General features: G+C 43.4%; 2 protein-coding genes and 2 non-coding genes across 4 annotated transcripts; all 4 read left to right on the plus strand.

Annotated features, from left to right (window-relative positions):
- The first annotated feature begins 277 nt into the window (after positions 1 to 277).
- ATG101 (autophagy related 101) lies at positions 278 to 5,311 on the plus strand. Its single transcript, XM_048492034.1, has 3 exons — positions 278 to 549; positions 2,747 to 3,003; positions 4,681 to 5,311. Exons 2-3 carry the CDS (start codon positions 2,752 to 2,754, stop codon positions 5,083 to 5,085), a joined length of 657 nt encoding a protein of 218 aa, XP_048347991.1. The 5' UTR covers positions 278 to 549; positions 2,747 to 2,751; the 3' UTR covers positions 5,086 to 5,311.
- Positions 5,312 to 9,536: 4,225 nt separating this feature from the next.
- On the plus strand, positions 9,537 to 16,735 carry ATP5F1B (ATP synthase F1 subunit beta). Its single transcript, XM_048490581.1, has 10 exons — positions 9,537 to 9,735; positions 11,447 to 11,629; positions 12,386 to 12,560; positions 13,311 to 13,432; positions 13,695 to 13,879; positions 14,365 to 14,523; positions 14,888 to 15,010; positions 15,184 to 15,396; positions 15,625 to 15,826; positions 16,511 to 16,735. The coding sequence occupies exons 1-10, from the start codon at positions 9,603 to 9,605 to the stop codon at positions 16,606 to 16,608; spliced, it is 1,593 nt and encodes a 530-aa protein (XP_048346538.1). The 5' UTR covers positions 9,537 to 9,602; the 3' UTR covers positions 16,609 to 16,735.
- On the plus strand, positions 11,672 to 11,745 carry LOC125430345. The gene has a single exon (XR_007244132.1). It is a non-coding gene; the product is annotated as a small nucleolar RNA SNORD59 (small nucleolar RNA).
- On the plus strand, positions 13,551 to 13,625 carry LOC125430346. Its single transcript, XR_007244133.1, has one exon. It is a non-coding gene; the product is annotated as a small nucleolar RNA SNORD59 (small nucleolar RNA).
- Positions 16,736 to 27,246: the final 10,511 nt, after the last annotated feature.

Below are 27,246 nucleotides of genomic sequence, written 5' to 3' on the forward strand. Positions count from 1 at the left end.
ACCAGTTCATTTAGAACGATTGCAACACATTATAACTATGCTAGGCGGAATCCACGCCAGTTAAAGCTCTCTTTTCTACTTGGGACCCCAAACAGGTACAACCAGAGTACAAAGTGCAAACGTTTCCAGCTCGCCCCAGAAAGCCAGCCCTCGCCCCTTGGCCCAGGTGCCGCTACGCCTCCCCCCTCTAGGTGGCAGCTCCGAGCTCGATCGCCTCCCGCAATCAGGAAGTGGCAGTCTGCACACGCCCTCCCAGGGCTGCGGCTGCTGTTTGTTTTGTTGGACCGTACCAAGAGCAAATGGGGGACGCAAACTGAGGAGGAAAAGTTGAAACAGCGGGAAAGAGGGAACGCGTGCCCAAATAAAAGGCGGTGAATAAGTAACTGGTTGTGAAGTAACATAGATATATGAGAGAGAGAGAGAGGGCTCTGCACTGGCTTGTTCTAAGGAGGTTGACGATTTTTGGAGGCTCCTTTTCCATTTGGGCATAGTTGGACTGGTCCAAGTGTTAGGCTGCTTCGTTCCGGGGAGCATCAGCAGCGGGGCCAGGTGAGTCTCTCGTTCTTCTTTCTACCTGGAAAGAGGTTCTTGCCTTTTGACAGATACCCCTCTCTTCCACTGAGCCCCGCCTCTGCTATGGGAAACGTGGGTCCTAGATATTGTCTGTTGCCTGAGTTTCCAAAAGGCCTTTCTCCCCTAGTGATTCCCTAAAACATTGGGGGACATATCAGATAGACTTTAATGGGTATATCTAGCAGCAAAATCAGTGCCTCCCAGAGCTGGGTTCAAATTCCATCCCTGCTGTGGCGTCATTGGGTGCCCTTGGCCAAGTCATTCACTCTTTATTTGCCGCATTTTTACACACACACGCGCCAAGCAGCCCCATCCCCATTAACACTGTGGAGTGTGGAAGGTTATACTCTGTTGGCTGTTTTGGGAATATCAAGCCCACATCAAAGGGACAGGAGTGGAATAGGGTTTTTTTTGTAGCCAGTTGAGACAGTTGCTTTCACTCCTGTCTTTTGCAGTCCTATTTCTCAGAAATGGATAGATTCCAGACTACTAAGAGGTAAGGAGTGAGAGACATGTAACCTCTCTCCAGCACCAAATCCAAAATGATCTGGATGTAGCCAGACCCTGTGCATACTTACTCAGAAGAAAACCTAATCGACTTAAATGAGGCTTATTCAGTGATAGACAATGTGCATACGTTTGCAACCAAAGATCATTCCATCACTGGGAAACATTTCCATTGCTCTTTTATTCTATTTCAAAACAAATAGTAGTGAATCTGAGTACCGGTATTTCTGTTTGAAGAAAAGACGAGCAGAATTTGCCATTGGTCATGTTTGTGACCCGCTTATTGACCTTAATTCCTCACCCAGAAGTGGAAATTCTGTTGATCACTTTGCACTGTATTTTACCCAACGCTGAGCAAAATGGTGCCACTAATCCAATTAGAAGGCACCCCTGCTGGGTATTTGCAAATAAAGTGACAGTGGAAACCACTAGGGGGCAATATCTTGTTTGAACAGGACAACAATATGATCCTGAACAGAGTTGGACTTTTCTAAATCTGTTGTAGCCAATGAGCTTAAAGGGGGGGGGGGGGCGCTCTCCTATCAACTGCCTTTTTACAAATTAACTAGGGCCATTGCTTGCTTAAAGAAACCTAAACTAGTTCACTGTATGTGTTTTAATAAATGAATTGGTTTTCAGGCAATAGTTACAAAAAGAAATGTTTCCTTTCTTGGCTCTTCAGTTATTCATGCAGATACAGAAAAAGTATTCATTCATCTTCTAAAAAGGCACACATTGGAGCCGTGGCTCAGTGATCAAGCATCTGCTTTGCCTGCAGAGGTTCCCAGGTTCCATTTCTGATACACCCAGTTGAAAGGACCAGTTAGTGGGTGATGTGAAAGACCTGAGGCCCTTCACAGCTGCCATCAGTCAGAGCAAACAAATCTGGCATTGCTACATTCAGTATATTACTGAATCAGATTCCAAACTCAAACTGCGTTATGTGCTGTTTTTTTATTGGAAATAATATATATTGTATACAATTATATGTACTGGAAATAATATACATTTAAAAATATGATTGATGAGTGAAATAATCCATCAAAAACCTTTGAAGTGATTATTGGACTAAATATCAAAACCAAAAAAATAAGTTTTGGCATCTAGCAAAATTAACTGATATTGTAATTTAAGAAGAAGAGGAGTTTATATTTATATCCCACCTTTCTCTCCTGTATGGAGACTCAAGGTGGCTTACAAGCTCATTTCCCTTCCTTTCCCCACAACAGACACTTTGGTAAGTAGGTGGGGCTGAGAGAGTTCTGAAGAACTGTGACTAGCCCAAGGTCACCCAGCAGGATGCGGAAACACATCTGGTTCACCAGATAAGCCTCTGCCACTCAGAGGGAGGAGTGGGGAATCAAACCCACTTGCTCTTAACCACTACACCACACTGTATTTACAGTATAGTGCTGGTGTCTTCTTTGTATCAGCTAAGGCTGTGACTAAGCAAGGAACTGAATCCAGGTCTTTGATCTGTCTTGGTCTGATTTGCCCCACTCCCTCCCCTGATCATACCACTGAAGCCATTTTTTCCTTAATAAAACCTTTTCTGTAAAACTTTTCTTTTAAATAACAATATTTCAGTATAGGATATTCCTTCCATTCTCGGTTTCACTCACTATTGTTTTATTGAGGTTAACTTTCCTGCCTTCCTTTGCAAAAGCCAAGATGAACTGTCGTTCAGAGGTGCTGGAGGTGTCGGTGGAGGGTCGCCAAATCGAAGAGTCTATGCTGGCCGTGCTGCATACCATACTGCTCCACCGCAGCACAGGGAAATTCCATTACAAAAAGGAAGGAACCTACTCCATTGGGACAGTCGGCACACTAGATGTTGACTGTGACTTCATTGATTTTACCTACGTCAGGGTTTCTTCTGAAGAGCTTGACCGGGCATTGAGAAAGGCAGTAGGGGAATTCAAGGTAAAGTGCTCCATGTCTAACCTTTATTTTATTTTTTAATAATATCTTCCTTTTAGCTTTTCTTGGACTAAGGCTGCCAGCTGGCCTGAAGGGAGGAAATGCCCTGGGCTTTTAATAGAAGCTTAACATGTGGAAATTGACAGCTTATGATTAATAACATTCTATTAAATCTCTGTTAAAGGGACATGCTTGTGACAGTTAAAGCCAGTCATTATACTGAGTGAGGTTATATGTGGAGGGAGCACTAGTATACTGTAAGAACCTCTAAGGAGTGCAGTTTATGTTTGTATAAAGGGCCCTTGGACATTCAGTGCAACAGAAACTTTTTCAGTGATGACCCTAGCCATCTAGTCACTGGGTTTTGTCCCAGCAAAGATTTATCCCTCACCATCTCACTTTTCACTACAGGATTCAGTAGTAACTAGCCATTTGTGTGGGTGAAACTAAAAGTGATGTAACAGGGATCAGAGTGAACTTGCCAGTAGGGTAAACTTGCCAGTAGGAATCCAGCTGGTAACCCCCACCTTTTCTGACGCTGGTTCTCAGCTTTCTGTAACACACTAGCATGGCCAAGAATTCATTGACTGAGGATAACCAAGTATCAGTGCAATCCTAAAAGAGTTATTCCAGTCCAAGCTGATTGAAATGAATGGGCTTAAACTAGTGTAACTCTGCTTCAGATTGCACTGTAAATCATATATCTTCCTGTAACTGCTTTTTAACCAACTCTAATTGTTTATTGGTTGTTGTGGGCTTTCCGGGCTGTGTGGCCGTGGCCTGGTAGATCTTGTTCCTAACGTTTCGCCTGCATCTGTAGAAAGCCCACAACAACCAGTTGAGTCCGGCCGTGAAAGCCTTTGACAATACATCCAATTGTTTATTTCAGTTGTCACCTTCAGGAGGCATGTCACAACTCTAAACAAGTGCTTTGGAATACTTCTTGTGATGATCATTAATTTGTTTCAGTTTTACAACTGAATGTGGATAGAGCACATAGTTGTGTTAAATTCCAAATATATGTTGTAGCAATACTTATAATTAGAAAGATTTAGAACCCATAAAGAGGCACTGTCTACATTTCTGCAATCAACAAGTTCTGGTTAACTGTACAGTGGAGGAAACTTAGAATTCTGTCCTCAAGATCTTCTATTGTGATACAATATACTTAATTGAGGAAGCCTCTTCTTGATTATTTTCCTTCCTATTACTGAATGTTTAAACTGAGCAGTAAATGAGAATGAAAATGGGATGCTAGGCACAGTAGAGCACAATGGACAAATATGTTTATACTTGCAAAGCTTGGGTTTCATGGGATTGTATGATATGAAGTCATCATCAAGGCATTGAAGACTAGCATCCATCAACCGCTTTTTGGCAAATATTGTCCTAAAACAATCCTACATCTTCCTTGATTTTCCAAGTTCTGGAAAGCTGTCATATTATCAATAATGGCAGTCATGCAACTATATCTGCTGCTTGGTAAATGCATGGCATGATTCTAGGTACACAGATCAGAGATTTCTATGTATAAGGGATATCTGAACAATCAGCCTTCAAATGCCGCAGTCTGATGCATGCTTACTGCGGAGGGAGAAAGCATCATTAAATTTGGTGGGAGTTCCATCTGAGTTCTTAGGACTGCACTCCAAATCACGTACTGTGGTTTCATTTTCCCAGGATGCTCTGCGAAACTCTGGCAATGACGGGATAGGCCAGATCTCTCTGGAGTTCTATCAGAAGAAGAAGTCACGGTGGCCTTTCTCAGATGAGTGCATCCCTTGGGAAGTCTGGACAGTCAAAGTGAATGTGGTGAGCCTGGCTAATGAGCAGGAGCGGCAGATCTGTCGCGAGAAGGTGGGTGAGAAGCTCTGCGAGAAGATCATCAATATTGTGGAGGTGATGAACCGGCATGAGTACCTACCCAAGATGCCCACCCAGTCAGAGGTGGACAATGTCTTTGATACAGGGTTGCGGGATGTCCAGCCCTACCTCTACAAGATTTCTTACCAGATAACTGATTCACTTGGGACCTCTGTTACCACCACCATGCGGCGCCTCATTAAGGACACCCTGGCACTGTGATGCCTGTGAGAACGTGGACCTGACATCATTGTGAGGCGACCCAAGTAACTAATGTTCTGCCTTCACACTGCTTCAGTGTACTGAATCCATCCATCCTCCCAGAAAACCCAAGAGTCGTGGCACCCAGATACTCTATGCTAATTCATTAATCTCCAGTCTCATCCAGGGCCAGGATGGGAACAACAGCACCTTCTCTAGCTCAGAATAAAGGACTTCTGGAATCCTCTTTCAGTTCTCTTTTCTTTGCTTCATTAGATGAACAATTATGTCTCCTTATGAGAGAACCTGTGTGCATGTTTAGTGAGGATTAGCCTAATTTTGCCCATACTGTCTCCTAAACTGGTGTTCTTCATGAGCTCCAAAATTATATTCAGAACAGATGCTGTGATTTCCTAACTGTAAAATCTTCTGCAAGTCTGCCAAGGCTGGGATTACTTTCCTTGGCAAAATGGGTGCCTTCCTTTCTGCTGGACCAGTCTTTATCCTCACCCCACTTGTGGCTGTGTAGGAACTGAATCTTATAAGATCCCTGTCTTTCTGTGCATGATATTCAGGAAAGCAGTCAGGCAAGGGCCTGTATTTTTTTTTGTGAGACTTGGATTTGAAACGACTCTGTAGACAGGTTGGAAGAATCAACTGGTCTTGCCAGTCCAGTCCAGCCCTAAGCAAACCTGGTTCTCTGCAGAGCTTGGGAAAGCAGCAGCTGCAGTACTACAAACAATGAAGATTGTCCAGGTTTAGTATTTTTTTCCAGTTTAATGTTATGTGTATAATAAACAGTAGCCTGGAAATCTTCTTTGTAAAAAAAAAAAAAAAGCCTGGCTATTCATAGTGTACAGAAGTAGTTTCAGAAGAATATATTGGAAAAGCTCCAAAATAATTCCAAGTAGCTGTGCTTGGATCAGTTTTACATATGCCTCTTCAAATAATTTCAGATGATATAAATACATTCAACCTAATTTAGATTACATCAGACCAATTTATATAGTGTACCAACACCTTCAAAATTTAGTTCCACTGTCAGCCCAATCCACGGGGGGTGGGGGGGTAGATGGGCGGTGGATGGAGGTTCCCGGTGGTGCAGCATGGTCAAATACAACATAAACCTACTTTTCTTGCAGCCAGGGGCTCTATCCAGCCCAATGTACCTGCATTTTTGCTGGCATAAGTTGCCACCAGCAAAAGGGGGCATTCCTGGGCTGGAAAACTTGAGGAAGTTGACTAAAGTTAGCCCTGCATCCTCATCAGTGCTGGTGCAGGCTCCTGCACCAGAATAGAGTTAGCACCGTGCCATTGGAGGTGCCTAGGTGAAGCAGAATCATGTAGCTCACCTGTACCAGCATAAGTGGCTCCTGCAGAATTATAAAGTGCTATTTAAATCAATTATGCTTGCATTTGGGGGATGCTGACTGCGCAGCTTTTTTGCCTATCTGTCCTGCCCCCGTGGATTGTACTGTCAATCTACCGAACCAGAGCTTGGAGAAGCACTGGTGATATTGGCCAGTGGTGTTCTGCTGATAATCCTGAACAGAACCTGGAAGCAAGAAAAATAGATGTGATGTCAAACCAAGTGGAAACAGTGACCATATTGCTGTAGAAATCAAAATTCACACAAGTAGCATTTTGTCCAGAAATCAACACAGCCATATTTGATTTCAAAAGAGAAAATCTCAGAAATTGACTGATCCGTTAAAAGGGAGTAATGAGATGGTCCGATCTCCTCGGGATGCTTTAAAAATACTTTCAATCACTATAATTAAAGCTGACATGGCAACGTGGTTAACAAAACGGAGTTATGAAAGTGAGAAAAGATGAGAAGGCTGTACAGAATTTGTGCAAATGATACCAAAAAGGAGTAAAATACATGTAATTTGATGTATTGCTGTCTTTGTTCTAGAGCAGAGGTGTCCAACTCTGGCGCTTCAGATGTTCATGGACTACAATTCCCATCAGCCCCTTCTTGCATGGCCAATTGGCCATGCCTGCAGGGGCTGATGGGAATTGTAGTCCATCAATATCTGAAGCGCCAGAGTTGGATACCTCTGTTCTAGAGGAATGGTTAAGACTAGCTCACATCGTATGGTTTGAGCTGATATAGACTGGTTCAGGTTGGTTTATGTTTGTTCATTCTGTAAAACTGAACTCTGGGGAAGCAGTTTCCACTGTAGATTTTTGCTGGTTCAGAAGCCAACTCAGCTGTTAAATTCAATCAGTGATTTTTCTCTCAGCCTCACTAGTTTTGTGTGTCTGCTGTGGGCCTAAAAAGAGAAACCCTCATATGTGAAACCCTGAGGTCCTCATAGAAAGGTAGGGATACAAATGTGATAGATAAAAGACCGTGTTTCATAATGAAAGATTGAGTTAATGGTGTGAAGTCATCCTGGCCATTATTCTTGATGTATGGAATTGTCATATACTGAATCAGACCACTGGTCCATCCTGCTCAGTTTTGTCTACCTTGACTGGGAGCAGCTTCCCAGGATTTCAGGCCAAGATAGTTCACATCACCTATTCTCTGTTCCCTTTTCACTAGAGATACCAGAAATTAAACCTGGGACCGTCTGCGTGCAAGACAAATCCTCTACCGTGGAGTCGCAGTCTATTTACCACTGAGTCATGGCCACTGAAGTCTAGAATCACAGCCAAACTCTTTTTAGCAAACATTGTCTTGAAACAATCCTGCATTTTGCTTGATTTTCCTACCCCTATTTTCTCCCAACACTAGGGTCGGGCAGAAATCACTTTTTGCTACTTGAACATGCTATTTATATTATAGTTGGTAAAGGACATTATAGGGTAGAAATACTCAAGAAGTGTAGTCATGTTTTGAGGAAGGAATTGCACCCTAACAATTGACTGCACATCCATGAATACGTCTGTTTCCTTGTTTGGACAAATGGCACCACTATTCTGAATCTAACCAAAGGTTAGTGAGTTGACATGTTGTGGCATGGATTCTGTGCCTTTAACATATTTTTAATTCAATTTATTTCATTTCATTAATTTTATATGTTGCCCTTCCCCTCACAGGCTCAGGGCAGCTACCAACATTCATAAAACAGTATATAAATTAAATTTAAATACAATCTACCAACACTAAAATCCATTCAACTAGATGGTGAAGTTCATTAAAAATGTTTCTATCTCCCTTGAGGGGGGAAAAAGGTTGACAGAAGATAGCAGAGGGTTATGATTCGATAAATTAGAGAAGCAGAAATGTCCAGTGAAAAATTAAGCAACCATGCTAGATACATGTACATTTATCTATACCCTGTCTCACCAAAAGATAAAATTGTAACTTCATTCACCGCATGCTGGGTCGTCTTTGTTTTAGAATGTAGGACCCAAATGGAACATTCTGAAACAAAGATGGTCCAGCATGTGCAAATGAAGTTACCATTTTACTTTTATCTTTTGGTGAGACAGAGTATGGCATTGCCAACATCCCGTGATGGGTCTGGAAATCTCCTGGAATTACGAATGAAGTTCACACTGCAGATATCTGTTGCCTTGGAGAAAATGGCTTATTTGAGCAATGGACTTGATGGCATTACATGCTGCCTTTTTCAGGCTTTACCCAAAAATCTCCAGGAATTTCCCAACCCAGTGCTGGCAGTCCTACCATTACCACATATCTGCCTGTTGCAGGTAAGAGATTCTATGTTTCAATGGACCCACACTGCCAACCTAGAGACTGTGACACTATTCCAAGAAAGGGAATGTCCAGAGTATCCCCATTTTGGCTGCACCACTGCTGGCAATGCAGGGAAATCCTTAGCGCATTAGCAATGTTTAGAAATGGCAGTTCTATCCCTGACTCACTGGGGAAAGAGACACCAAGATGCAGCATGGACTGAGCTGTGTCCCAGTTTGAAACACTGCATAGATGTGTTCTGCCCATCGCCTGGAAATAGATTAAGAAAATATTTTGTCTTTTTGTGTGCCTAACTGATTTGTCTCCAACTTTACTCCAGAAAAGAATCCTGTTCTACATTGGATTACTGACTTACTCGCAAATAATCGAGCATTTTAAATAGAGTGTAGGTTTAAACAGGAACTACGTTTCCTTTTCGCTTTGCCTGCTCCTGCGCCCTGAGAAATTATGCAATTTCCCCATAGAGGGCAAGGGCAAATTCAAGACACGTGGTCATCCGCTCTTGGGGTAGGACGGCGCCTTTAAAATAATGTCCTCGCCCCCTTTCCGTTTTCTCATTGGCTGCTCGTATCCCAATAGGGCGGGTATTTCTTTCAAGAAGAGGAAACTCCGCTGAAAGGCAGGTCCTTTGGCAAATAGGATAACGCCCCGCAGCCCCTCCCCTTTTAGTTTCCGGAGTGACATCGAGCCTGTCCCAATCAAGCTAGTTCTCCGAGGAAGCGATGGCAAGGCCGGCAGCCAATCAAATCTAGAGAGCCAAATGCTCCCGACCTATAGGAGATTCTAATCGCCTAATCCCACCCTAGCCGTAGCGGAACGAGGGTGGCGGCGGGGCTGCTCTTCCACTCAGCCGGTGGCCGCCATGTTGGGGCTCGCGGGTCGCTGCTGTGCCGCCTCGGCCGCTTCCCTGCTGCGGGGAGCGCGGAGTGCCTCTAGTCCGCTCCAGGATCTGCTGCTGCTTCGTGCTGGCGCTGCTGGAGCGGCCGCCGCGGCTCGTGAGTGCTGGAAGGCGGCGGAGGGCAGGGTCACCTTGGGGCCTAATGGCGGGGTTGAAGAAGGGAAAGCCGCGCGGCCTGCAGCGAGGGGTGTGGGAGGCACCTGCATGGCTACAGTCACCGTGGGCGGCCTCGGGGCTTCAGCCTCTGCCCGTGGCCATGCATGGTTTCCAGGATAGGGATTGGGGAGACATGGGGGTGCACTCCCCCCCCCCCCACCGAGAAGTGTCCGTATGCAGCCATTCTTCTTCTGGCCGGCCTACCTGATAGGGTTGTTGTAGGAACAAAATGCGGGATACAACGTGCACCATCCTGAGTTCTTCGAAGAAAGAGCGAGATGCAAAAGTGGTTTGGGGGGTTCCCATTTTGCGGTCAGCCTGCGTTTTCTGGGCAAGGCGCCTAGACATCTTCAAATGTCTGGCTTGGAGGAAAAGGCTTCTGGGCCCCCCTGCTGTCTTGCATGATGCTAAGGCATGGCGGCCTGTGAAGAAGGGAAGGTGTGTGATAGCGGGAAGGGATGAGTTGTGAACAGAACAGCTCCAAGACACACAAGGTGTTTGGAGTTTGCAAAGCTCCTTTGCACACCTTGAGCCCTTGTCTACCTGGGACAACTCTACCAAATGTCTGAACTCAAAATGGCGTGCCTTGCACAGCTCCTCGGGCCCTTGACATTTTATTTTATTCCCCCACCTTCCCCGGGAGCCCGTTTTGAATCGCCTTATCTATTTTTATATGCAAAAACTAGGTGGATGCCCACTCTTTGAGAAGGTGAGTATAATTGGAGGACACATATTTTGAAGGAAAGACGTTGAATTAAAGAAAGGGGGATGCAAGGAGTTTTCAATCCTCAGTTACAAGTGGCAATTTGTGTGTGGCAGACATGGCTTCTGCCTTTATCACTTCTCAAGGAGAGAATCTAGTAGGCTGACAGGAGGGTGGATTTGAAGGCCCTGAAGTCCGGAACAGCCTTATTTATTTATTTATTTATTTATTTATTTATTTATACTTTGGGCTTCTAGACCGCCCCATCCCCGAGGGGCTCTGTGCGAAGATCTACCCTAGTGGTGTGTGTTTTTGTCCTCATGGCCTTATGGAATATAAATTATGATCCTTTGAAGCTCTGGAGTAACAGACTTCAGACTATGTTCCTGGGAGTGGACCCATGGGCTCCTGGAGGCTGTAGGGAAGCAATTAAACAGCTTCCCTTTAAAAAGTTTCTGATTGGTTAATATTTTCCCTTTGAACATCCATGCTGAAGTAGCATTTTTTGGTATTTGAACTCTGGATGGTGTTTTGTATTTCCCAGAATATTTTGTTAGATCAGTGGTTCTCAACCTTCCTAATGCCGCGACCCTTCAGTACAGTTCCTCATGTTGTGGTGACCCCCAACCCTAACATTTATCCATTTTACAGATGGAGAACACTGATGCAGAGAGTCTTAGGCGACCCCTGTGAAAGGGTCGTTTGACCCCCAAAAGGGTCCCGACCCCCAGGTTGAGAACCACTGGGTTAGAACGTTGTTACGGAGGGGCTTCATGACTGACAAATTAACATGGAAGGGGTTCCTTTAGGATAAGAAGTAGAAATGTGTCCATCAGTCTGTTAACTTTGCAAGAAATCAAAGCTTTGCTGCCTTGATCGAACGTGGGGGACTGACGGTGCTCTATGGCCTGGGCCCAAACACTCGTTTCTCTGGTTTTCTGTTCTCTAGGCCGCAATTATGCAGCACAGACGGCACCTGCAGCCAAAGCTGGCACTTCCAATGGACGTATTGTGGCGGTTATTGGTGCTGTGGTGGACGTCCAGTTTGATGAAGGTCTGCCACCTATCCTGAATGCCCTTGAGGTGCAAGGCAGGGACACCCGGCTGGTGCTGGAGGTGGCACAGCACTTAGGTACGTACTGTTCATATTCAATTTAACTGCAAAAAGGGGGTTTCTTCCATGATGATCAATAAAAATGATTTTCGTTCTTCTGAGCTTGCTGAAGCCATTTTTATGATCTGAGAAGGAAACTTCTCCCCTGATTTCCTCATGTCTGAGGGAGGACAAGGCAGTATGGGCTGGCAAGTTTGATCATTCTCAAACTGCCTGTGTCCGAATTTCAGGTGACTGCGAGAGGGTGATTGAGGGAATTGACATCTTGGTGCTGGAAAGTTCCATACAAAGGTGTTTGGGAAATGTGGCCTGTTCATGGTGTCATATCTTTTCTCAAGTCTTGATCGAAAGTGGGGGACTTCATCCAAGATACAGAACTGCAGTTCCCATCATCCCCTGCCAGCATCATGCTGGCAGAGGATGATGGGAACTGTAGTCTATAACATCTGGAGGGCTGCGAGTTTGACACCTGTGTATTAGAGGCACTGAAGCAAAAACTTCCTTTTTTCCCATTCATCAACCTCTTTGAGTTTTTGTACATCGTATTCCATTGATGATGGGGGGAACAAATTAAATAGCACATATATGTTCATATTTCGTGGTTTTAAAATGGCAATTTGTGCAGAAATTCTGTTTTTTAATTCATTTGTTTCCCTGTTTGAGCTGAGCACTGATTTGGGGGAGGATAATTGATTGTTGCATGCTAGAACCATTTCCATTGCTCAGACCTAATGGGAAGTGCAAATTGTATAGTCATCATCACTTCTGTTGCAGGTGAAAACACTGTTCGTACCATCGCTATGGATGGTACTGAAGGCTTGGTAAGAGGCCAGAAGGTTTTGGACTCAGGTGCACCCATCAGAATTCCCGTAGGGCCTGAGACACTTGGAAGAATCATGAATGTCATTGGAGAACCAATTGATGAAAGAGGCCCAATAACAACAAAACAGTAAGTGTGAATCTATAAAATAAATTATAGGAGCTATTCTAAATAGCACTGTAGCTGTTTTTCACAGAGTTGATTTAACTTCTATTTTGATGGATTATCCTTTGATAATTTCTGAAGATCTGCCCTGGTTAAGTCCTTCTGCCACAGAAAGTATCATTTTGTCATTATTACCCTGTCATTGTATTGCTTTTCTTAAGTTCTTAAACCATATGCTGCTAGTAGCATGTTACGTGCATAGCTGTAGAACATTTGTGGTATAAGTGATGGAATACGTGGATTGCACATCATGGATTACATTGTGTGTACATAAGCATTTTACTAATGTTGACAGCTGATTGAGCTCCTTTAGAAGATGGAAAACTGGCCTGACGGTCTGAAGTTAGAGCATTCAGCTCACCCCGAAACACAACGTTTAATTTTAATGGATAAACAGATGCGTAGATTCTGAAATCTTTGTTGTCCTTGCTCCAGATCTCACTGTACCAAAAAACCCCTAATGTGATATTTTGAGGTACTTGAATCTATTGCACGATCAAACACGAGACCATACAGTTTTTAATTTAAATTGAGGTTTTAGCCATCTTTGGTAAAATGAAGAAACAGTGTTGCCCTTCCTGTTCTAAAATAAGCAGAGTTCTAATTTCTTCCTACATATCTTAGTATTGCATAATCAGTTCTTAATAACTTTGTAAGCACTTTCTAGATGTCTAGAAGGGAGTATGTTAACAGGAATCCACCTGTCTCTTGCAGGTTTGCTGCTATCCATGCTGAAGCACCAGAGTTTGTTGAGATGAGTGTCGAGCAGGAAATCCTTGTCACTGGCATTAAGGTTGTGGACCTCCTTGCCCCATATGCCAAGGGTGGAAAAATTGGTATGCTATAAAAGACTGTGGGAATGATCATGGAATGTAGTGGCTTATGATTTGTCTGAAGCTTCTCTCTGTTCATTAGAAGTTAGAATATACTTCCAATCCAGTGTTTGTTTAACTTCCTTCAATGATGAGTATTCTCTATGACTTTCGTTCTTCTGAGATATCTGAAGCAACATTTTCCTATCTGAGAAGGAAGAGGCTTTTGTGGGGTGGGGGAGCATGTTCAGAATACTGGAATACTTAATGGTCTTTTCTGCCTCAGGTCTATTTGGTGGTGCTGGTGTGGGCAAGACAGTATTGATCATGGAGCTGATCAACAATGTTGCAAAAGCCCATGGTGGCTATTCAGTGTTTGCTGGTGTCGGGGAAAGAACTCGCGAGGGAAATGACTTGTACCATGAAATGATTGAATCTGGGGTCATCAATTTGAAGGATACCACATCCAAGGTGAGCAAGCTAAAAGGGTTGTTCAAATGTAGAAATGTTACCCTCTCTCCTCAAAGATGCAAAATCCTTGTTTCTTTTCAGTTGACAATACAGACGTTGCATAGCTTTTGGCTTTGAATTTTGCTATGGATCAATGTGGCTGACCTACTTTTTCCTTGTTGAGGGTACAGTGTTGGTTGCTTCAATCTGCCTTCTGGGTGACTAATGTATGATAGTCTGTTCCAAAAACTGGATCTTCTGCCTTAGAGGAGGTCCTGTGTGTTATTGAATGTCCAGCCCCCCTTTTTTGTAGCCCTGCTTATAAGAGCAGATATTGGTGACTAAAGCAGAAGAGATCCCTTCACTAGTACATCTGTTGCAACAACTGGATGAATGTTCTTTTCAAATAATGCTTTTTATATAGTGCAACTTGCAGTTCTGTTGTTAATAATGTGCTGAGTATGGTGTTGTGGAGCTGTCTAAAGCCTTGTTTTCTGTTCCTCCAGGTTGCTCTTGTTTATGGGCAGATGAATGAACCACCAGGTGCTCGTGCCAGGGTTGCACTAACTGGATTGACTGTGGCAGAGTATTTCAGGGATCAAGAAGGTCAGGATGTGCTGCTCTTCATTGACAACATCTTCCGTTTCACTCAGGCTGGATCAGAGGTATGGCTGGGTGCAGTGGATTAAGGCTTAAATTTGGTTTCTGTATCTTAATGGAGGAGACAGACTGGTGACATGTGCTTAAAAGATGGCAGTAGTTGTCAAGAGGTCTCTGGTCCTTCCAGGGCTGTTCACTCACTCTTAGTAGAAGCAATGTGTAGGAATCTTGAGAGGTATTGGTGAAAATGTGGTATGACTCAGCAGAGGGATGGGGTGGTTGTTCTAGAGATGGCAGGACAATACCTCATAATTTTGCCATTTGTTTGCTGAACTTGATTCAAGGTTTACTCTTTGCAGGTAAACTGATATGGCTGGCAAGTATAACATATACCCTTGAGAGACTAGAGGGATATTCTTTCTCTTCCAGGTGTCTGCCTTGCTGGGTAGGATCCCCTCAGCTGTGGGCTACCAACCTACTCTAGCAACTGATATGGGTACCATGCAAGAGAGAATTACAACAACCCGGAAAGGCTCAATTACTTCTGTGCAGGTATCCTACAATCTCTTTCAGAGGAGCTATCTATGGGTGCCTTAATTTGAGTAATAAGTTAGGAACTGATAGCAGAATTATACTCCGGAGAAGTTTAGAGGAATAACAGATTTGTAAGCAGATAACTTTAAACCTTCTAGTGTGGTTCTTCTGTGACTCTTTCTCTTTCACAGGCTATCTATGTACCAGCTGATGACTTGACTGATCCAGCCCCTGCAACCACATTTGCCCATTTGGATGCCACTACTGTGCTGTCTCGTGCCATTGCTGAATTGGGGATTTATCCAGCTGTGGACCCTCTAGATTCCACCTCCCGAATCATGGATCCCAATATTGTGGGGCAGGAACATTATGATGTGGCCCGTGGAGTGCAGAAGATTCTGCAGGTGAGAGAAAGTAGACTGGTGTGCAGAACATGAGCTTAAAAGCATTAATAAATAAATTCTGACCATATTTGGTTAACATCTGGTGCAGTACATTTAGACCAGAAGATCTTCCTGCTAGGAGATTCCACATTTGCGCCACATACTGTTCAAAAGGCAAAAATTAATTTCAGTGGCATGTGACTGGCTGTGTTTTCATGATCCGGATTTTATAAACATGTTTCTTTCTAGGACTACAAGTCCCTTCAGGATATCATCGCAATTTTGGGTATGGACGAGTTGTCTGAAGAAGATAAATTGACGGTGGCCCGTGCCCGTAAGATCCAGAGATTTCTTTCCCAGCCCTTCCAGGTGGCCGAAGTCTTCACTGGCCATGCTGGCAAGCTCGTGCCCCTGAAGGAAACAATCAAGGGGTTTCAGCAGATCCTGAAAGGTATACAGTGATCTTGGCAGCCTTTGGAAACTCTTCAGTTTTACTCATAGTTGTTGGTGCAGCTGCCACATCCATTGCTTCTGCAGGGTTTGGGTAAAAAGAGTCCACATCCCCAAGATGTAGTCCATTCTCAGGATGAATACCACTTGGCAAATGATTTGCAATCCAGATAAGAACTTTCACACTGGGCCTAGGTCCGTGGTGGCGAACCTTTGGCACTCCAGATGTTCATGGACTACAATTCCCATCAGCCCCTGCCAGCATGGTCAATTGGCCATGCTGGCAGGGGCTGATGGGAATTGTCGTCCATGAACATCTGGAGAGCCACAGGTTGCAGACCCCTGATCTAGGTAGTAAACCATGCTGTATAATGTGCTTACAGGTTGTTGCAGGCATTTGATGGCCACTGTCTTTTGTCCTTACAGAAAAACTGTAAGGTGTAAGGGGGAAAGAGTCAACTACTGAACAGCAGGCACTGATGCTCTTAAGTGAATGGTAGTCTTATTCCTTCCTTCTTGCGTAGCTTACTTATTTTAAAACATTTATCAGCTGCTTTTGTACCTGGCAGAACTCAAGGCAGCTTACCATATCAATAAAACAATTGTAATAAAACGCAATGAAAGATCACAGTTTAATCTCCTGCTGTCTCCTGACTTGCTGTCTCCCTTCCTTTGTCTTGTATAGGAGAGTATGACCATCTCCCAGAGCAGGCCTTCTACATGGTGGGGCCTATTGAAGAGGCTGTGGCAAAAGCCGAGAAATTAGCTGAAGAACATTCATGAGTCTCGCAGCTGAGGCAAAGTCTGTGCTCCTCTGTCACTGGTTCATATTGTCCAGTTTCTTGTTGGGGAAAACTGTGTAATGTATCTAAACATTATTTAAAGTTTCCAATAAAAACATTGGTGGGAATACAAAGTGTTTGGTGCCTTACTGGAGATCCTTAGGGGAGGGAAGAGCAAACAGTACTTGTGTCTCAGTGTTTGAAATAGGTTGAGCTTGTCTGCATGGCAGGGGTTAGTCGAGAGATCTTGCAACTTGATATTGGAAATGGTTGCAGCATATTCTGTGAAGGGCATCCTTGCCTAAGAAAGCATTGTCAAAGCATGCCTGTGCCCTGTCATGTATCACTGGAGTTTTTCACTTGGGAGAGGGTGGGTGGGAATGACACTGAAGAGAGAGACAAGTACCTTTCTCACTTTTGCAAAATTATATTGCTGACAGTCATTCACCTATTCATTGCATACTTGGCCTCCTGAGTGACATGCGGGGCTAGAAATTATTTTTGCCTCTGCAGTCCACTTACTTTCCAAATATTCTTTAATAATACAGTAGACAGAAGATGCCAACTGCAGAAAGCAGAATAAACTAGAAAGGTTTTCTCCAGTATTTCAGGGACCAAAAGGTCAGGATGTGCTGCTCTTCCTTGACATCTTCTATTTCATATAAGTCCACTCTTTGCTGGAACCTTTAGATAGATAATGCCCTAGACAGGAAGGGGTCAACCTGCCATCATTTTTACAGGCTAAAAATGTGCTTGAGCTTTTGTAATTTTGCATATGTGGCGGTGCATTAAAAGGATTAGAACTGTTGGTCTAACTTGAGCATCATATTTGTTTGGTGTGTATTTCCTTTTTAATAAATAAATGGGGGGGATGGGTCCAAGGAAAACATAAAGAGAAAGATATACGAAGATAAAGCTAAGGTTTGAAGATTATGACCTTAGTAACTTCTACTTGAATTAGTTGCTTCAACCTCAGCTAGAAGCCCCTTGGGCCTGTTTCTGAAAACATCCATATATATCAATGATAGCGAACCGTTTTGAGACCAAGTGCCCCAATTGCAACCCAAAACCCACTTATTTATCGCAAAGTGCCAACACGGCAATTTAACCCAAATACTGAGGTTTTAGTTTAGAAAAAACAGTTGTCTCCAAGGCGTGCATTACTCAGGAGTAAGCTTAGTGGTAGTTGGTGGCTTTGCTTTGAAGTAACCATGCAACTCTTCCAATGGGTGAATCACGACTCTAGGAGAGTTTACTCAAAAGCAAGCCCCATTGCCAGCAACCGAGCTTACTCCCAGGTAAAGAATTTCGCTTTAGTTCTTTGCATGAAAATCAGTGGGGTTTAACAGTGCTTAACAGAGTTACCTACACTGCTTCCCCAAAACTAGGTCTTAGGTTTAATGCTAATAATCGAGCCCAGTGGCCCAGGCCAGTCTAGATGGGGGCGGGGGGGGGGGACACTCTATTTGCACGTGCCCACAGAGAGGGCTCTGAGTGCCACCTCTGGCACCCATGCCATAGGTTCGCCATCACTGATATATATAAACCTTAGTTTAGCACACAGCTAACAACATGCTCTGTTACTGATGTATGAGCCTGCCTCCTTTAAGTGATGAGAAAGAACAGGCTTCCATGAATTTGGCTTGTCCAAGACTCTCACTTGCTTCTGTAGTTCATCTCTATGCAGTATGTTTGATCATTACGAACTGTAGTGACAGTAAACATATTTTGTGTTCAGATTTGCATGAGCAGAACCAGTTTCAACTTCTACTTGCCATTAGACTTATTAGGCCAGGTTCTGCCTCAGCCTAACCTCCCACAACTGCTTTTTAAGATAAAATAGATCAGGGGAGACTCAGATACACTGCCCCCTGTGCTCCTTGGAAGGATTTAAAATGCACTGACTTGACTATCTTTCCTTTTAAAATCTTGATAACTGAACTCTGAATAAAAATAACTGCAATTTCTCCAAGCATCTGTTAGGATTGCCAATATCATTTCCTGCTAGTGCTTCCATTTTTAAGTGCTGCTTTTCAAGATATATGAAGGTGACTTTGGTACAAATCCTGAAGCACATATGGTGCTAATGATACTGTGGTCAGTTAGAACTCAGTTTAATAAATTTCAGCATCTTCAATCATCCTTCTTGGCTTCAAAAAAGTAAGAATTGATAGTGCTGCTTACGACATTAAAAGAATGTGGGATTAATTCAGTTGAATCATTAAGAGTTCACCTCATTCCAGTGTAAATTACTCAAATGTACAGTTGTGTGTATATAAAGCAAACATGCCACCACTTTTGATAATCAAATGGGGTCATAAACTCTGAGCACCATTTTACAAACAGAAACAGCCATCTGCACGGCAGAAGTGTTCCACCTTAACTGTTAACTAATGACTGAGCAGATGGGATTTTTATTTGCATGGGTTTGCTGCAAAGTGCCCTCTAGAGTCTATTGAAAGAAATAATCAGGAGCTGGCTGCTACCTTCCACTACAACAGGGGTCTGCAACCTGCGGCTCTCCAGATATTCATGAACTACAATTCCCATCAGCCCCTGCCAGCATGTGCTGGCAGGGGCTGGTGGGAATTGTAGTTGATGAACATCTGGAGAGCCGCAGGTTGCAGACCCCTGCACTACAAGGACCCTAGGCTGATTATGTGAGACATTCCTATGCCGTGTCATAAACCCGTTCATAGATCTCGGCTCCCATGTTTTACAGGTGATCTCAATTATACTTAGTCATTAGTCTTGTGTCTAAGAAAAGATGCCCGATGTATCTCCTTTTCATTCAACTCCTGAAGCTGGAGGATAAAAACCTGGTGAACTCAATAACAGCACCTGTTGGAGCTGCAGGGTAAAGTCTATTTTTTCCCCAAAGGAAATACAAATAGGGCAGTAATTCAACTGAAAGAAATTTTCGTCAGCGTTCACTTCAACCATTTACAGCGCAATCCTATGCAGAATTACTGCAGTGTGCTGCTGAAAGCTTCAATGTTCGAATGGAGAAAGAACATAGGAACCTTTGTCAATGCATGTCAACATACATGTGAATTTATAGTTGTGAACTGAATTTGTTTTCGGTGGGTGACTATCATATGTATCTTTGAAAAGGTCTTCCATCCTCTGGGTGCAGGGGAGGAAATGCTGCTTCTGAGAGGCCCTGCCGCACACAACTTTTCTTAGATGCTAATAGAAAAAATAATCAACTTGTTAAAACATCTGCCCCGTTCTTATTCCTCTTTTCAAATGATCAGAGAGGAGTGGGTATGGATAATCCTGCTTGAAAGCAGATCTCAAGTTATTTTCAGTGGAGAACCCATTCCCTGCTTTCCACTGTATCACCAAAACGTTCTTATTACAGCAGTCTTTATGCTTAGCTCTCAGTTGCTTGCTTGTTCTCTCTTTCAAAAAGAAATAGGATTTGGAAAACATGCTGGAAAAAGAGGATGAGATAGTTTATAGAAGGGAGGAGTGCAGAGGTGTCCCTCTAGTCTTGTCAACTGCTTAAAAATCTTAAGATTATCTTGTAATCTTCCCACAACTTTGTAAGGCAGGCAGTATTGTTTCTATAATGCAGGGTGATGGAGCTAAGGCAGGAAGAAGCATGTTTATGGTCAGAGGTAGGGTGAGAACAGGAGGCTATGTGGCTAGCCCAGGGGTCTGTAACCTGTGGCAAATTGGCCATGCTGGCTGGGGCTGATGGGAATTGTAGTCCATGAACATCTGGAGAGCCGCAGGTTGCAGACCTCTGGGCTAGCCCTTCAGTTGCTGTAATAAACTCTCAGACTCTGTGCCCTTTCTTCTGGTTGACTCTGAGCTTCAACTGGAAATACTGAGAAATCCTGAAATTTGGAGTCAAGCCCTGAGTTTTAGCAACCCTAATTCTACAAAGGGAAAGCTGTTAGTCGCTTAATTCCAAAATTAACCCTGAGTGATCAAGGTGGAGAATATTCTAGGTAACTTGGAAATAGGCACACAGGTTTATATGTATTCTGTAATTCCACAGTTAGTATCAACTGCAGAATTCAGCACCTTGGGAATCCTGTACTAAAAAAAATGTTTCGGGCATTTAAGGCTGCAAACCTAATGGGTGGTCATAAAGGAGAGTTGAGTAGGATTTCCACTGTTCCCAGCTTCCAAGAACACATCTTGTATTATTTTCCCTGACAGAAGAATCAAATTGTGCAAAGTGAGCAAATCTCTGTGTGTTTACTTGCTGTATTTATAGGTCGCCTTTCTCAGACTCAAAGTGGATTACACAGCGTAATCAGTAACAGTCCATACAAATAGATATCTAACAAGCACATTCTAGGTCAATACAATGAATACCAAAACCGGAATGAGAATAGCATTTTAGGCACGATACAGAGTGTGGATAAAATAAAGAAGCAAACTATTATGGGAGTCTTCCTGACCCTGTCCACAAGACTAGTCCACAAGTTGTGAACCACAGCTCAATCTAGATTTCTTTTTCTCTACTCTTGTGGTCCTTAATCAGCAGCAGTGGCATAGTGGTTAAGAGCAGGTGTACTCTAATCTGGAGGAACCAGGTTTGATTCCCCGCTCTGCTGCTTGAGCTGTGGAGGTTTATCTGGGGAATTCAGATTAGCCTGTACACTCCCAACACACACCAGCTGGGTGACCTTGGGCTAATCACAGTTCTTCTGAGCTCTCTCAGCCCCACCTGCCTCACAGGGTGTTTGTTGTGAGGGGGAAATGGAAAGGAGTTTGTAAGCCCCTTTGAGTCTCCGACAGGAGAGAAAGGGAGGATATAAATCCAACTCTTCTTAATCCACTACCGTCCACTGAATATTCAGTATTATTCACAAAATGTCCCATCCATCATTTAAAACTTGGATATAAAAACAACACTACAAACATGGCAGTTCTATTGATATGGGTATATTTATGACATATGACTATGACAGAGATCTTAGGCAGGCATTCAGTGAGACCTTTGTTTTGTCTGGTGGCCATCAGCCAACTGCTTAGTGTTCAGCTTTTTGCCACTTTAATTGAGAGGGATGTTTCCAGAATTGTGGTTTATCCAAAAGACCAGACAGCACTATAAAATAACCTTTCTGTGCTGGCTGTAAGAAGCCATTGCAAGTGGAGAGCCAGAACTGACAAAAATCCCACATCTGCTTCCCAATTTGCCCCAAAAGTTTTGAATCCCATTTACCCTGAACATTTTCCCCAGATCTATCCCAGACCTGCCACAAATGCCCTTCACTGAGCTGCAACAGGACAAAGCGAGGAAAAACTGTTTCCACTGTCTTCTTTGTAATTTTCTACGTCCCTAGCATCTCTCCCTCCTTTTGTTTGTTCTCCTTCCCGTTGAATGGAAACCTTTGTTTACGTTACTCCTTTCTTGAGGGAACGGCTGTTTTAATTGCCTCCGGTTGGTGCAGGTTTTGTGCAATCGGGGTGTTGCATTTTGAAGAATGTTAGGTCTGTGTACATACAGCCCGTGGAGAGGAGAAACAGCTACTGCAGCTTCTGTTCTGTGGCAATTCTTGTGTATTTGCGTGGGCGGTTCTCTAAGAGCCCCCCCCCCCTTTGCAATAGGTACAAAATCTGGCATTGGTTCAAATGGGTCCATTTTCCTCTGCATTGCCCGACACTGGGAGATTGATGCTGTCCTTCAACACCCTCCTCCTCTGGCAGCCACTTAACTACAAAGGCAGCAGAGACCTGCAGCCTCGCTCTGCCACTCTGGGAATGCCTCGTCTATTACAGACAGGAGCATCTTCGCCATGTGGTTCTTTTGCGCCTTCACTCCCCTTTCATTAGCAGGATGATGAAGCCCGTGTTTCAGCAATTAATTGGAAGAAGTCAAAAGGCTCCATCTCCGGAGCACCAGAACAGGACAAAAAGCAACTCGGGGGAGGGGGGGTCTTTTCCACCTCTAGTTTCCAAAGACTCATCTGCTGAGCAGAAGAAGAAAAGGATGAAATACTCTCCGCAAATTGCTGTCTTTCTCTTGCTGCAAGAGAGATGGAGCGGAAGACAGCACTAGCTTCTGCTTCTGATGCATCCCTCCCTTCCATGTAGGATAGGGCTCCCACCAACACCTGCACACTGGCAAGGGGAGGCGATTGTCCTCCAGGCCTCTGCGCGTTTTTTCCTGATGGCATCTCTCTGCTCTGATCCCGACAATTGAATGGAGAGGAGAGGAGAGGCACCAGGTCTGGTAGCTCTGAAGATCTTTGCATGGGGGACATTGGAGGTCCAATCTTTGGCATGCTCAGTTGAAAGAATTTCCAATAGAATGGAGATGTGGAAGGTCTGTATTTGAGACCCTGGAGAATCACTGCTGATCAGAATAGACTGTGGGGGCCTTGAGAGGCTAAGAATTGGACTCACAATAAGGCAGCTGCCTGTGTTCAGAGAAGTGGTTGCCACTGGGAACTCAAGCCTGTGTTCCAACCCAGACACTTGGGGCTGTAGCATGTGGGGCAGGGTAGGGATAGGGGTTCTCCTTTTTTTTTTTGTCTTTTTATTTGTATAGAAGGGAATAGGGGGGGGAGGAGGAGGAGGAGCTTGGATTTATCTCCCCCTTTCTCTCCTGTAAGGAGACTCAAAGGAGCTTACTATCTCTTTTCCCTTCCCCCCTCACAACAAACACCTTGTGAAAGAGCTCCGAAGAACTGTGACTAGCTAGCCCAAGGTCACCCAGCTGGCATGTGTTGGAGTTCACAAGCTAATCTGGTTCACCAGATAAACTTCCATAGCTCAAGTGGCAGAGCGGGGACTCAAATCCAGTTCTCCTGATCTTAACCCAGCGCACCTGCTCTTAACCAGAAGACAGTTATATACACACACCTGTCCTTGGGCCTCCACGGTTCCAGTTCCTCAGCCTCATTGCTGTGAGGCTGAACAAAAATTAATGGGTGGTGTTGGGTGGAGGGGAGGGCAGCATTCCACCTTGAGGGATTTCCTGCCTACACTGGGAACCCCTGGAATTCTACTGCCCCAAGTACCTGCTTATACCATCCAGCAGATTAAGAAGGGTTGTTAAAAGAAAGGGAACCCCACATAGCTTCAAAATGTAAAGAAGCCATGTCTGATTCTAGTAACAGTGTGCCCAGATCTCTATTGAGCCATCTTTCTGATCTCGAACTGTGTAAATTTCACAGAGGAAAAAAAGTAACTTCTGACACAACTCTGAAGATCAAGCAACAGAGGCAGCAAGAAGGAGTTATTTTGCTTCTTTAAAAACATTCTGAGTATCATGTGAGAAAGGTCAGAATATCATCCTGAGTGACAGCTTATTCTTAAAATTATTTTTACCTGTAGAAGTGGGAGAGGGGAGAGATTGAGAGACCAATTATTATAAGGAAGACATAATTTTATAACTATAACTGCCTATTGTTGTTGTCCAGCATACAGTCCAAACAAATGGATAATTAGTCCTCTCATGATCGTGCTGAGCAATTTATGAGCTAGACTCCAAGTCTACCTCAGATATTCTATATTTCTATTTTGACAGGACGCAGGTCTTCGTCCTGTTCCAGCATATGCCTTAGTCATAAAGTCTGAGTAATGATTTGGATACTGTCCAGAAATGAATACTAAAAATGACTTTTGCAGGGAGCCATGCTGGTTCATTGGAGAAGGGGAGAGATTTAAAAGCAACAATGGGATAAGAACTTTATTAGGATCAATTAACATGTAAAGTAGTAAGCAAACTTTAACCTTCCCCAAGACTTCTTATTTTCATTCCACTCATCCTTTAACGAGCTAAGGCAGCAAACACAAGCTAAGGTGCCCCCATTTTCTTCCCACAGACATTCATTTGGGATTTGATCCCAGGATTACCAAATCCTAGTCCAGTGTTCTAACCACTGCACCACACTGGTTCTTCATATTTGATTTATTTATTTCATTTACATCCTGCCTTTCTCCTCAAAGGGGACCCAAAGTCGTTTATGTCATTATCCTTTTCCCCATGTTACCCTCACAGTAATCCTGTGAGGCTGAGAGACAGTGACTGGTCCAAGGTCATCCAGTAGCTGGAGAAAAGGGCTATTTTGGAGGGTAGACTGTATGACATTATACCCTACTGAGATCCCTCACCTCCTGAAAACCCTCCTTCCACAGCCTCCACCCCAAAAATCCCCAGGAATTTCCCAACACGGAGAGAGCAACCCTAGGCTTATGGCAGCTTTTGAACTGAGGTCTCTTCATTTGAGAAAAAAATAAGGAGGGTGGAGGGAGGAAGAGGGGGAAAAAAGATGGTTTGAGGCAAGCTGCAAAAGCCCACAGTCTGCAGTCTGTCACGTAAAATGGAGTACAGGAACTGTTACATAATCTCAATTAAGTTAGGCCATATTAGCACACAACAGATTTCAGGCTGCAACAAGAGCTTCTGGGACAAAACAGCAATGTTGCAGGAACAACAGCAAAATGGCATCTCAATAGTATAATACAGATGGAATTAAGAACCTTTTTTTTTAATTCACACTGCAGTACAATTTAGATTACCAACCCCCACCCCAAATCTCATCAACTTTAGATCCATCGGGTAATAAGAAGGTCTTTTTGTGCATATTCTTGTTCACTGCAGAAGTAACATGCAAGGAAGGTGAAACAGAATTGCATCTAGAACTGGGGCCTAGTCTCAACAGTTTGTCACCAGTTTATAGTCATTGTTAGAATAGTTAAATTTTAACTTACAGAGGAGAGGGAGAGGTAATATATGAATGAGACCCCCAAGATCTTTAGATCAAGGGCCTCTAAAAGCAGGCCAGTGGGTTGGGAACTAGAAGACCAGTGTTCAAATTCTGGCAAATGTATGAAATTTAAAGACTTGTGAGGCACTTTTCATGTTGAACTTGACTGTAGTGGCTCCACTGCTCAGAGATGCCATTTAACAAAGTTTCAATGTGATTTGTTTCTCAAACGCATTTATATTTCTGGCAAGCTCACCTGTTCTTCACACTGTAAGTTTCTAAGAGCAATTTAAACAGGTACTTGGTGTGATGATATGCCTTTCAGAATTTGAGTTGATGGGCAGAGTTAAGAGAACCAGGAAAAGCAGTTGAAACTACAACCTGAGTGAGTTAAAACTGAGAGCTTCTGCTTGGCTGTTAACTGTTCTAATTGCTCTTAAATAAACATGTTAAATCCACCACAGTCCTCCTGCCATTCACCACAACACTTGGTATCCATGCTAAAGACACAGATCACTTTGCTTAAAACATAAAATATGTTTGACTTATTGTGCTTATTATGCTGCTATAGCTATCATGAGGTCAATGGAGTTAGCACAGTAAGAGGGTCAGATTAAGAGTGGCAGACCAGAGTTTAAATCTCCATTCTTCCACAGAAACTAGCCTAGTGACCTTGGGCCAATTACACATCCTTCTTAACCAACTTCGCAGGATTATTGTGAAGCTCAAATGGGAAAAGAGTCATGTGATCTTCCTTAGAGCTCTTTGGAGGGAAGGGAAGGGTAAAATTAGGATTGTATACAAAACAAATTCTATTAAAATGGACATCCTCCCTGCAATTTCAAATCAAATCAAAGACCTTTAATGGCATTTTACAAATAATATAAGAACACAAAAATCCATGTGTAGATTACAACATGTATAGTTTACAACAAGGGAGCAGCTTATGTCTTTGGTTTGATGGTGGAATAGGTGTAGTGGGATCTGTCAGCCATTAAGGTAGATAGAAAATAAGCCACCGTAGAGGTTATTGTTTCCTTCCTGTCCATCAACAGAAGTTTCACCCGATCCTTGTCTGAAAGACCAATCTGATTTTCAAGCAGTTGTGCGAGGATAGATGTTCTTTGTGTAAGGGGCAGTGAAAAATAGTATGGATGAGTGTATCCGGTTCGTTAACATCACAAGAACACAACCGGGCAGAATATGGAGTTTGTAAAAATCTCCCTGGGTGGCTGCGAAAGGGAAGACGTTTAGTCTTGCTAGGGAGAACGCTCTGCAATGTATTGGATCGTTTAATGTGGCCAGATATTTTGCACTTGCATCTACTGGGGAAGCTATTCCGAATATTCCTGGGAAGCATATTCTGGGTTTGTGAGGGTATAGTAGATGCCTATCGTGATCTATTAATCTTTGTTTGATTATTTGGTAAATATATTTTTCATCACACATTTGCAGGGTGTCCAGTGTAATTCCAATTTTGGCTATTTTGTTGTAAATGGGTTTGGACCAGTTTAAGAATTTGGGTCCCTGAGCAGAAATGAAATAAGGTTATGTTCATTAAGGTTGAAGTGAATTTTCAACCAATATCGGATCGTAAGCAGCCACCCTTTGGACTCAAGTAATTGTTGGCCTGTTTCAGCACAAAGAGTCGTGTAGCTGACACATTTGGGAATGCCAAGAATTTGTCTAAGAATGTTGGCTTGTACCTGTTCAATGTCTTTGTGGAAGGAATTTATCCAAATTGGAATGCCATAGAGTAATTGTGGAACAGTTTTAGCCTGAAAAATCTGGGTGGCAGCAGGTACGTACTGGTTCCCCTTTAGAAAGAAATTTTTTTGAATTCCAGTAGCAGTACATTTTGCTTGTGCAGTTGCTTTCTTCCAGTGGGTAGTCCATTTAAAATTAGATTGGAAGTTTAAACCTAGCTATTTGAAGGATTTCACCTGTTCCAAATAGGGTCC

The sequence above is a fragment of the Sphaerodactylus townsendi genome, linkage group LG03 (genome assembly GCF_021028975.2).
Source record: "Sphaerodactylus townsendi isolate TG3544 linkage group LG03, MPM_Stown_v2.3, whole genome shotgun sequence".
NCBI classification, from domain to species: domain Eukaryota; kingdom Metazoa; phylum Chordata; class Lepidosauria; order Squamata; family Sphaerodactylidae; genus Sphaerodactylus; species Sphaerodactylus townsendi.

Bases quoted from the DNA above. Each gene is read 5' to 3' on its own strand.
- ATG101 (XM_048492034.1), top strand. From the start codon at position 2,752: ATGAACTGTCGTTCAGAGGTGCTGGAGGTGTCGGTGGAGGGTCGCCAA. The intron at 3,004-4,680 runs GTAAAGTGCTCC...TCATTTTCCCAG, and splicing joins AGGCAGTAGGGGAATTCAAG to GATGCTCTGCGAAACTCTGG.
- ATP5F1B (XM_048490581.1), top strand. From the start codon at position 9,603: ATGTTGGGGCTCGCGGGTCGCTGCTGTGCCGCCTCGGCCGCTTCCCTG. The intron at 9,736-11,446 runs GTGAGTGCTGGA...TCTGTTCTCTAG, and splicing joins TGGAGCGGCCGCCGCGGCTC to GCCGCAATTATGCAGCACAG. The intron at 11,630-12,385 runs GTACGTACTGTT...CTTCTGTTGCAG, and splicing joins GGAGGTGGCACAGCACTTAG to GTGAAAACACTGTTCGTACC.